This window comes from Salvelinus fontinalis, chromosome 4, assembly GCF_029448725.1.
Source record: "Salvelinus fontinalis isolate EN_2023a chromosome 4, ASM2944872v1, whole genome shotgun sequence".
Taxonomy (NCBI): Eukaryota; Metazoa; Chordata; class Actinopteri; order Salmoniformes; family Salmonidae; genus Salvelinus; species Salvelinus fontinalis.
The window spans coordinates 6,941,206-6,953,788 of record NC_074668.1 but is presented as its reverse complement, the minus strand read 5'-3'; the positions used below and the strand labels follow the sequence as shown (position 1 = coordinate 6,953,788).

Genomic DNA, 12,583 nt, shown 5'->3' with positions numbered 1-12,583 from the left:
TTTATGGGAACATAAATAGGAAAACATGAAGCCATTGATCTATAGTTGGAAATGAAGCCTAGAGCTATATGAATCTATGTGATGCTGTTTCATTGGAAAGCCTGTGACAGATGGTCAAACAGATCAGTCTGGTTGGGGTCTATGAGGGACAGTCTCTCCAAGCTCTTCAAAATCAAGAGTTGTTAGACCCTACTCTATTAGTTTGACCTAATAAATGGCCTCATGCTCATCTAAAATCTCTCTTTTCATGTTCAAAGTAGCCCACTGCTAAGGCGTATTGCAGGGTGGTATAAGGAGGGGGCACAACAACGCACACACGCAAGGCGGAGTTACAGAATTCACCAAGTGTCTGCACTGGCTCTCTCTCTCTCTCTCTCTCTGCTTAGTTGAAAAGAAGTAGGGAGGGTAAGTTAACTTGTAAATGAAGTGGTCGAATACGTGACCGAAATCTCAACAAGACCACCCAATCTGCAAATATGTAACGTCCGGACTAAACCTTGGCTAATATTTCCCGACTGGAAAACATGAAATTCCCCATAAGAAGCACAAAGAAGCTATGTTTTTACGCGGCGTTGTTGGTGTCGCTTATGAGCGACCTGGCATTCGGAGGTAAGAGCTCTGATAAGTAGAATTTTTCCCCCCGAGGATCCGAGATGGATTGCAATCTGTATACATTGTGTTTTAGGTGATATATATATGTGTTTGACACTTAATTCACGAATGTATTTTAAGCGCTATTACGTTCAACTTTGATCGTGTTTTGGCTAAGTGCGAGAAAATAACACTAGTGGGTTTTGGACGTGATACGTCGAATAAAATCACATTTAAATCAAGACTTATAATTACAGTTTGATAATGGTGATAGCAGACTTGATGCTATGTGTCTTCCAATGACAGCTCACTATTGAGTTTTAATGCTATAATAGCGTACGTTATACTTGTGATGAAGAAATCGATTATATTCAGCATTTCAACAATTCAATTATTAAATGAAAAAACAAACAAACAGAAGGTGTCACTTTCAGAATAGAAAACTGCTCCGGCGGTTGTCCATGGCGACACACAAATTAATAATTTTCTAAAGAAAACATTGTACGCATTTATATATTGTACAGCACAGTGAAGACACATGGTGTAACACAGAATCATCAGAATGAATCTGAACTCTTGAACTGAAAACATCAAAAAGGACATTACTGGAAATGAAATGAACCCAGAGAAATAGACAGAAATAGATAGTAGGGGCTGTGCAGCCCAAAGGTGTATCACCCTATTCCCTAGACTGCACTACTTTTGACAATAGCCCTATGGGGTAGTGCAGTACAGAATAGGGTGCCATTTGGGAGACCCCCTGGTCTGACTGGAATAAAAGGCCCATGAAAAGTAATTAGTGACATCTTTGATTTTGTTCCCTGTGATTACACATATCCTAATACATAAAAGCTATTTCTAGTTAAAGCGAACATTCATAGGCAGCCGTATTTATTTACTAAATGGAATGGGAGTAATCTAGATGAAGAGTTTACAACATTTGTGGGGGGGGGGTTTTCATCAGAAATGATTGCTTATGAGTACCATCGTGTGTGTGTGTGTGTGTGTGTGTGTGTGTGTGTGTGTGTGTGTGTGTGTGTGTGTGTGTGTGTGTGTGTGTAAAATAGTACTGTTCTCAGATGTTTAATTCATCGATTTTTATATCTGTATTCAAATGTTTTTAGTTTTGCTAAATGCTATATTATTCATAGTTTAACTAGGATGGGATGATCGTACCCTGTATATTTGACTGTGATGTGTGGTTGTCTCACTAAACTAGTTTTAGATTAATGCACTTACTGTAAATCAGTCTGGATAAGAGCATCTGCTAAATTACTAAAATGTTTAATGTACATTTGTTTTTTTACATACAGATGTCATATTACTGTATAGAATATTTTTTTAAAGTATTGATGTCACAAATGTACAATTTTTTAAATGTCTTTCTAAAAAATGTACTTATTTGTTACATTAGACTGTATAAAACCTAGCAGTACTACTGATTTATCTGAGAGGGAGGATAAATATTATTACTGTGTAAAACCTAGCAGTACTACTGATTTATCTGAGAGGGAGGATATATATTATTACTGTGTAAAACCTAGCAGTACTACTGATTTATCTGAGGGAGGAGGATATATATTATTACTGTGTAAAACCTAGCAGTACTACTGATTTATCTGAGGGAGGAGGATATATATTATTACTGTGTAAAACCTAGCAGTACTACTGATTTATCTGAGGGAGGAGGATATATATTATTACTGTGTAAAACCTAGCAGTACTACTGATTTATCTGAGAGTGAGGAAGATATTTAACATTTAGCAGAAAAACATGATTATTTGTCTCTCTGAAATAAAACCATCAAGTGATAGATTTTAAACAAATACATGTCTGTCATTGAACAACCCCATGCCTTGATTATTAGATAATGAAAAAACACACATCTTTTTAATAATTTCTTTAAACATTAAAAGGTCATTTTACCAACATTTTGGAAAATGGATATATAACATTTTGGAAAGAAACTTCATATTTAGATGTATTTATTTACAGTTTAATGATTAATACAATCAGAATGAACATCAGTAATTGTCAGCATCATTTAGGAGCATAATGGTCATTTGTATTTATTTTTTATGAGATGTAGAGGGCTATAGCACATCTTTAGCTCAAACGATGATTCATTAACGTGGCATCCTATTCTAAAGAGATCCTTCCAGCTTTATATTATACCGAGGGTCTGTTTACGAAATGGAACATGGAAATAGAAAAACAACATCAGTAAGGAACACTCCAAGGAGTCAGGTGTTTGTATATCAGACAGTCAGGGCCAGTTTCCCAGACAGTCAGGGCCAGTTTCCCAGACAGTCAGGGCCAGTTTCCCAGACACAGTGATAGTTGGAAATAAAGCGGGGGAAAAAATGCATTGACATGCATTTGATTTGTGACAAAAAATGCTAAAAAGTTTGTGTTTGAAACAGTGAACAAAATCAAAAGCATGGATTGCTGTTATAGACTTGTCCATGCACTGTTAGTAGAACGGGTTCTAAAAAAGGGTTTTAAAAGGGTTCTTCGGCTGTCCCTCTGCGGGAAAGGGTTCTTTATGGGTTCTATATCGAACACAAAAGGGATCAACCTGGAACAAAAAGGGTTCTACCTGGAACCAAAAGTGTTCTACCTGGAACCAAAAGGGTTCTTCAAAGGGTTCTCCTATGGGGACAGCCAAAGAACCCATTTTGGTTGTAGAAAGCACCTTTTTCTCTCTGAGTGTACAGTAGACTGCTTACAAGGTAAGGAAACCAAAATTGAATGTTGTTTCTTTAAGCTTACTCCTGGACTAAAAAGCATGTACATCTATGATGATACGCATTAGTTCAGCCAAGGCACAAATTAACAAAAATATGAACTATGGAACCAAAAAACACCAGGCTCTTTTGGCCTCAAATTACCGCTAAAACTCTTGTATTAGAGGTTGCTAGACTGCCTACTGGCTTCTGTTCCTGATGAGATGCTCTGTGACATCCCTCTTAGCTCTTAGCTCAAACATGGGTTTCAGGCTCAAAAATAAAATATTAAAAATAACTATATTGCAGCAAAAACATCAGCGCAACATGGAAAGCATATGGTTTCATCTGCTGAAATAAAAGATCCCAGAAATGTTTCCATATACATGGAAAGCTTATTTCTCATAAAATGTTTGTACAAATTTGTTTACTTCCCTGTTAGTGAGCATCTTGTCCTTTTTTTCCAAGATAATCCAACCCCCCGACAGGTGTGGCATATCAAGAATCTGATTAAACAGCCCGGGGGGTATTTATTACTTTTATTTTAACAGGGAAAACATATTACGACCTAGGTCTCTTTTACAAATGTGCCCTGTTGTGTATATACAACATAAATATACACATTATACCTAAATATATACAACATAAATATACACATTATACCTAAATATATACAACATAAATATACACATTATACCTAAATATATACAACATAAATATACACATTATACCTAAATATATACAACATAAATATACACATTATACCTAAATATATACAACATAAATATACACATTATACCCAAACATATACAACATAAATATACACATTATACCCAAACATATACAACATAAATATACACATTATACCTAAACATATACAACATACATATACAACATAAATATACACATTATACCTAAATATATACACATTATACCTAAATATATACAACATAAATATACGCATTATACCTAAACATATACAACATAAATATACACATTATACCCAAACATATACACATTAAAAATACAAAAAACACAGTCATGGGAAGCACAAATAAAACATCACATATCACCCAGAAAAACAGTTACATTCCTCCACAAATAAGTCCCCGATCAAAACTTTAAACTGCCCGAAAGGCACCAGAACATCAAGGTGAAATCTATTTAGAAATTTGTTCCAGTAATACGGTGGATTAAAACTAAAAACAGATTTACCTAGCTCAGTGGAGACCCTAGGAACATCAAGAGTTAACCAATCCCGTGAGCTGGTTAGGCAACTCAGGTGTCTACACTTCAACAGCAAAGTTAAATAATACAGAAGGTTATGAGGTAGGGCTTTGTAAACAAGAAGGGAGTAATGTAGAGGTCTACGTGTCTATAGTTAAGTCCAGCCAACCTATAGATACAGGATGAAGTGATGAGTATCAAAACTGTCACCTGTAACAAAACAGAGGGCATTATGGGAGATGGTATCCAAAGTTTTAAGAGTAGTAGCAGCTGCACTTTGATAAATAATATCACCAAAGGTCGACTGAATAATCTGTTTCCTACTGCTTAGAGAAAGGTACGATATGTTTCCTACTGCTTAGAGAAAGGTAGGATCTGTTTCCTACTGCTTAGAGAATGGTAGGATCTGTTTCCTACTGCTTAGAGAAAGGTACGATATGTTTCCTACTGCTTAGAGAAAGGTACGTTCTGTTTCCTACTGCTTAGAGAAAGGTACGATCTGTTTCCTACTGCTTAGAGAAAGGTACGTTCTGTTTCCTACTGCTTAGAGAAAGGTACGTTCTGTTTCCTACTGCTTAGAGAAAGGTACGTTCTGTTTCCTACTGCTTAGAGAAAGGTAGGATCTGTTTCCTACTGCTTAGAGAATGGTAGGATCTGTTTCCTACTGCTTAGAGAAAGGTACGATATGTTTCCTACTGCTTAGAGAAAGGTACGATATGTTTCCTACTGCTTAGAGAAAGGTACGATCTGTTTCCTACTGCTTAGAGAAAGGTACGTTCTGTTTCCTACTGCTTAGAGAAAGGTACGATATGTTTCCTACTGCTTAGAGAAAGGTACGATCTGTTTCCTACTGCTTAGAGAAAGGTACGTTCTGTTTCCTACTGCTTAGAGAAAGGTACGTTCTGTTTCCTACTGCTTAGAGAAAGGTACGTTCTGTTTCCTACTGCTTAGAGAAAGGTACGATCTGTTTCCTACTGCTTAGAGAAAGGTACGATATGTTTCCTACTGCTTAGAGAAAGGTACGATATGTTTCCTACTGCTTAGAGAAAGGTACGATCTGTTTCCTACTGCTTACAGAAAGAATTTGAGAAGATGAAGTAACTCTTCATGTTATCTCTCTGGGTAAATTTAGGCAGCAGAAACATGTATTTCTGTTCTGATTTTAAACCAGCTACAGACATCTGAGCCAGCCAGACCTCTGAGCCAGCCAGACCTCTGAGCCAGCCACAGACCTCTGAGCCAGCCACAGACCTCTGAGCCAGCCACAGACCTCTGAGCCAGCCACAGACCTCTGAGCCAGCCACAGACCTCTGAGCCAGCCACAGACCTCTGAGCCAGCCACAGACCTCTGAGCCAGCCACAGACCTCTGAGCCAGCCACAGACCTCTGAGCCAGCCACAGACCTCTGAGCCAGCCAGACCTCTGAGCCAGCCACAGACCTCTGAGCCAGCCACAGACCTCTGAGCCAGCCACAGACCTCTGAGCCAGCCACAGACCTCTGAGCCAGCCACAGACCTCTGAGCCAGCCACAGACCTCTGAGCCAGCCACAGACCTCTGAGCCAGCCAGACCTCTGAGCCAGCCACAGACCTCTGAGCCAGCCACAGACCTCTGAGCCAGCCACAGACCTCTGAGCCAGCCACAGACCTCTGAGCCAGCCAGACCTCTGAGCCAGCCAGACCTCTGAGCCAGCCACAGACCTCTGAGCCAGCCACAGACCTCTGAGCCAGCCACAGACCTCTGAGCCAGCCACAGACCTCTGAGCCAGCCACAGACCTCTGAGCCAGCCACAGACCTCTGAGCCAGCCACAGACCTCTGAGCCAGCTACAGACCTCTGAGCCAGCCACAGACCTCTGAGCCAGCCACAGACCTCTGAGCCAGCCACAGACCTCTGAGCCAGCCACAGACCTCTGAGCCAGCCACAGACCTCTGAGCCAGCCACAGACCTCTGAGCCAGCCACAGACTTCTGAGCCAGCCAAACCTCTGAGCCAGCCAGACCTCTGAGCCAGCCAGACCTCTGAGCCAGCTACAGACCTCTGAGCCAGCCACAGACCTCTGAGCCAGCCACAGACCTCTGAGCCAGCCAGACCTCTGAGCCAGCCACAGACCTCTGAGCCAGCCACAGACCTCTGAGCCAGCCACAGACCTCTGAGCCAGCCACAGACCTCTGAGCCAGCCACAGACCTCTGAGCCAGCCACAGACCTCTGAGCCAGCCACAGACCTCTGAGCCAGCCACAGACCTCTGAGCCAGCCAGACCTCTGAGCCAGCCAGACCTCTGAGCCAGCCACAGACCTCTGAGCCAGATTGCTTATGACGTGTTCATATGCTATGGCAAAATGTGTAGAATTGCAGGGAATTAGCTTTCAAACTGCAAAATTATCTTTCAGCCTCATGGCAAGATATGTAGAATAGCATTATAAAACTGCATATTTTTTTCTCTGCCCCATGGCAAAATGTGTAAAAATGCAGGAAGTCATTATTTTTGAAAACAGCTTATGTTTTAGGGTTGGTGGGCCCCCTGGAGGTAGGTGGCCCGGGGCCCCAAATGCAATAGTCCAGCCCTGGTCCAAGAGACTCTCTTTGGGCACATTTTTTGGCTACGTGTATGCATTTCTGTTCTTCAGAACCAGTCACAGACCTCTTTCATTGAAATAGTAGTCATTCTCTTCTCTCAGCAAAGACACAGCCCGAAACACAGGGCATTCACCATACCATTACATGCTGACCAGACCGGACACGTCGCAAAATAAATGTAGAAATCCACGTTATTCAATTATTGCACCCACACTGCTCACGCGTGCCAACGGGAGTCTGCGTTGCCACGGGCTGATATAGAACTCCTTTTTATTTCTGACGCAGATCGCGCTGAAAGTCCTGCCACTCCCATCTCCTCATTGGTTTATAGAAGCAGGTACCCACGTCCCGTCTCCTCATTGGTTATACCCACGTGGGTGATTGAAAGACGAACTGTTTTGCCGGTTGCCGTGGTAATACAATGAAAGTTTAGATGCGATCACCATATAATTTCAAAGATGAAAAAGCCTGGAAGGAGGAGAGATGACTAGAAACGATTCGGTTGCCCGTTTTATGTGGATTAATTGTCAGAGTAGAGGACCTTGTGCATTTCAGGTAAAATAACAACTATGTTTATATCCCAGGACAAATTAGCTAGCAACAGCATGCTAGCCAGCTAAATTGACATGAATGTTTAATGCTTTTCGACCTGTCCCCCAATTAATATAGTTGGTTCAGAGTTTGTTTTGATATTTTAACCTACGTGTCGTGATCGCGTTTGGTGTGGGGGGGACAAAATACATTTATGAACGATAGCGCACGAAGGCGCACGCGCACAGCCTGCTCCGTGTCAGGGTCCTGACACCGATGACAAGGCTCTAGGAGTCTAGGAAGAGCTGTGACGATAGAGGGTTGCTATCTGAACAGTCCCATGCAAGTTCAAGAGTGCACCATCAAAACCCATAAAAAATATACACATTATATGGGATTTCAAATATATGGCTCATAACAACATATATGATGTTTGCATAGCCAGCAGCATACCACCCTGCATACCACTACTGGCTTGCTTCTGAAGCTAAGCAGGGTTGGTCCTGGTCAGGCCCTGGATGGGAGACCAGATGCTGCTGGAAGTGGTGTTGGAGGGCCAGTAGGAGGCACTCTTTCCTCTGGTCTAAAAAATATCCCAATGCCCCAGGGCAGTGATTGGGGACACTGCCCTGTGTAGGGTGCCGTCTTTCGGATGGGACGTTAAATGGGTGTCCTGACTCTCTGAGGTCATTAAAGATCCCATGGCACTTATCGTAAGAGTAGGGGTGTTAACCCCGGTGTCCTGGCTAAATTCCCAATCTGGCCCTCAAACCATCATGGTCACCTAATAATCCCCAGTTTACAATTGGCTCATTCATCCCCCTCCTCTCCCCTGTAACTATTCCCCAGGTCGTTGCTGCAAATGAGAACGTGTTCTCAGTCAACTTACCTGGTAAAATAACGGTAAAATAAAAAAATAAACAAAGCTATTAGGTTTATGCAATATTTGTTAACATTTCCAAATAAGGTCGTGTTGGAGTGTTTCCTGTAAACAAACTAAAAGGAACTCATTCCAATTCATTACATGTTCTGTGTATGAAGAGTCAAGCATTTAAAATTGGGTATTGGTCTCCCGGGTGGCACAGTGGTCTAGGGCAGTGCTAGCTGCGCCACCAGAGTCTCTGGGTTCGCGCCCAGGCTCTGTCGGAGCCGGCCGCAACCGGGAGGTCCGTGGGGCGACGCACAATTGGCATAGCGTCGTCCGGGTTAGGGAGGGTTTGGCCGGTAGGGATATCCTTGTCTCAGTATGTAAAAATGTATGCACTCTACTGTAAGTCGCTCTGGATAAGAGCGTCTCCTAAATGACTAAAATGTAAATGTAAAAACGTTAAAAAAAAAGTGGCATAAAGGAAGTCATGTCACATGGAATGCAACGGTGCCATGGCAACGTTCAGTAGCCAAACATTGTCAAACTTTGCAGATAGAAATACTTACGAAAAGAGCCATACATTGATTCCTTATTCTACAAGTCAGAGAGGCACGTTTGTTCGACGTAGTATATATTTCTATCTGAACGTTCAACATCTTTCCAAAACATTCCTGCTGAACACACCCCTGATAAATTGAGTGGCCAATGTGCAGAAGCGCTACCCTGAAAACGTGGGGTTTAACAAATCAAATGATTGTGAATAAACAGAATAATGTATTCTTGAAGGCAGAATCAGACTTATGGTGGGCGGGTTGGTGTCATGTTTACCCTCTAGTTCCTGTTGTTTCTACTGTATAAGGGACGGTGTCAAACACATTCTGCCCCAGAGGCCACATTTGGTCTTCACAGAGGACAGAAGGGTGCAAATTGGGCATACTGTAGTGGGTATACTGTAGTGGGTATACTGTAGTGGGTATACTGTAGTGGGTATACTGTAAATTGAACATACTGTAGTGGGTATACTGTAGTGGGTATACTGTGGTGGGTATACTGTAGTGGGTGTACTGTAGTGGGTGTACTGTAGTGGGCATACTGTAGTGGGTATACTGTAGTGGGTATACTGTAGTGGGTGTACTGTAGTGGGTGTACTGTAGTGGGTGTACTGTAGTGGGTATACTGTAGTGGGTGTACTGTAGTGGGCATACTGTAGTGGGCATACTGTAGTGGGTATACTGTAGTGGGTATACTGTAGTGGGCATACTGTAGTGGGCATACTGTAGTGGGTATACTGTAGTGGGTATACTGTAGTGGGCATACTGTAGTGGGTATACTGTAGTGGGTATACTGTAGTGGGCATACTGTAGTGGGTATACTGTAGTGGGCATACTGTAAATTGGGTATACTGTAGTGGGTATACTGTAGTGGGCATACTGTAGTGGGTATACTGTGGTGGGTATACTGTAGTGGGTATACTGTAGTGGGTATACTGTAGTGGGTATACTGTAGTGGGTATACTGTAGTCGGCATACTGTAAATTGGGTATACTGTAGTGGGCATACTGTAAATTGGGCATACTGTAGTGGGTATACTGTAGTGGGTATACTGTAAATTGGGCATACTGTAGTGGGCATACTGTAGTGGGTATACTGTAGTGGGTATACTGTAAATTGGGCATACTGTAGTGGGTATACTGTAGTGGGTATACTGTAAATTGGGTATACTGTAGTGGGCATACTGTAAATTGGGCATACTGTAGTGGGTATACTGTAGTGGGTATACTGTAGTGGGTATACTGTAGTGGGTGTACTGTAGTGGGTGTACTGTAGTGGGTATACTGTAGTGGGTGTACTGTAGTGGGCATACTGTAGTGGTATACTGTAGTGGGTATATTGTAAATTGAACATACTGTAGTGGGTATACTGTAGTGGGTATACTGTAGTGGGCATACTGCAGTGGGCATGCTGTAGTGGGTATACTGTAGTGGGTATACCGTAGTGGGCATACTGTAGTGGGTATACTGTAGTGGGCATACTGTAGTGGGCATACTGTAGTGGGCATACTGTAGTGGGCATACTGTAGTGGGCATACTGTAGTGGGCATACTGTAGTGGGCATACTGTAAATTGGGTATACTGTAGTGGGTATACTGTAGTGGGCATACTGTAGTGGGTATACTGTAGTGGGTATACTGTAGTGGGTATACTGTAGTGGGTATACTGTAAATTGGGTATACTGTAGTGGGCATACTGTAAATTGGGCATACTGTAGTGGGTATACTGTAGTGGGTATACTGTAAATTGGGCATACTGTAGTGGGCATACTGTAGTGGGTATACTGTAGTGGGTATACTGTAAATTGGGCATACTGTAGTGGGTATACTGTAGTGGGTATACTGTAAATTGGGTATACTGTAGTGGGCATACTGTAAATTGGGCATACTGTAGTGGGTATACTGTAGTGGGTATACTGTAGTGGGTATACTGCAAATTGGGCATACTGTAGTGGGTATACTGCAAATTGGGCATACTGTAGTGGGCATACTGTAAATTGGGTATGCTGTAGTGGGTATACTGTAAATTGGGTATACTGTAGTGGGTATACTGTAAATTGGGTATACTGTAGTGGGTATACTGCAAATTGGGTATACTGCAAATTGGGTATACTGCATTGGGTATACTAGTGAGCATACTGTAAATTGGGTATACTGCAAATTGGGTATACTGCAAATTGGGTATACTGCATTGGGTATACTAGTGGGCATACTGTAAATTGGGTATACTGCAAATTGGGTATACCGCATTGGGTATACTAGTGGGCATACTGTAAATTGGGTATACTGCAAATTGGGTATACTGCATTGGGTATACCGCATTGGGTATACTAGTGGGCATACTGTAAATTGGGTATACTGTAAATTGGGTATACTGCATTGGGTATACTGCATTGGGTATACTAGTGGGCATACTGTAAATTGGGTATACTGTAAATTGGGTATACTGCAAATTGGGTATATTGCATTGGGTATACTAGTGGACATACTGTAAATTGGGTATACTGCAAATTGGGTATACTGCATTGGGTATACCGCATTGGGTATACTAGTGGGCATACTGTAAAGTGGGTATACTGTAAATTGGGTATACTGCATTGGGTATACTAGTGGGCATACTGTAAATTAGGCATACTGTAAATTGGGTATACTGCATTGGGTATACTAGTGCGCATACTGTAAATTGGGTATACTGCAAATTGGGTATACTAGTGGGCATACTGTAAATTGGGCATACTGTAAATTGGGTATACTGCATTGGGTATACTAGTGGGCATACTGTAAATTGGGTATACTGCATTGGGTATACTAGTGGGCATACTGTAAATTGGGCATACTGTAAATTGGGTATACTGCATTGGGTATACTAGTGGGCATACTGTAAATTGGGCATACTGTAAATTGGGTATACTGCATTGGGTATACTAGTGGGCATACTGTAAATTGGGTATACTGCATTGGGTATACTAGTGGGCATACTGTAAATTGGGCATACTGTAAATTGGGTATACTGCATTGGGTATACTAGTGGGCATACTGTAAATTGGGCATACTGTAAATTGGGTATACTGCATTGGGTATACTAGTGGGCATACTGTAAATTGGGTATACTGCATTGGGTATACTGCATTGTGTATACTGCATTGGGTATACTGCATTGGGTATACTAGTGGGCATACTGTAAATTGGATATACTGTAAATTGGGTATACTGCAAATTGTATACTGCATTGGGTATACTAGTGGGCATACTGTAAATTGGGTATACTGCAAATTGGGTATACTGCAAATTGGGTATACTGCATTGGGTATACTGCAAATTGGGTATACTGCATTGGGTATACTGCAAATTGGGTATACTGCATTGGGTATACTAGTGGGCATACTGTAAATTGGGTATACTGCATTGGGTATACTGCATTGGGTATACTGCATTGGGTATACTGCATTGGGTATACTAGTGGGCATACTGTAAATTGGGTATACTGCATTGGGTATACTGCATTGGGTATAC

At 41.8% G+C, this 12,583-nt stretch overlaps 1 protein-coding gene across 1 annotated transcript in view; it reads left to right on the top strand.

Moving 5' to 3' along the window:
• Window positions 1–497: 497 nt before the first annotated feature.
• Window positions 498–12,583, top strand: part of LOC129852749 (chondroitin sulfate proteoglycan 4-like) — a gene marked incomplete at its 5' end in the record, with an annotated part of 133,409 nt that continues 121,323 nt past the window's right edge. The window contains one exon of the mRNA XM_055918409.1: window positions 498–609. Coding sequence (XP_055774384.1) covers window positions 498–609 — 112 coding nt within the window. The remainder of the gene's footprint in view (window positions 610–12,583) is intronic.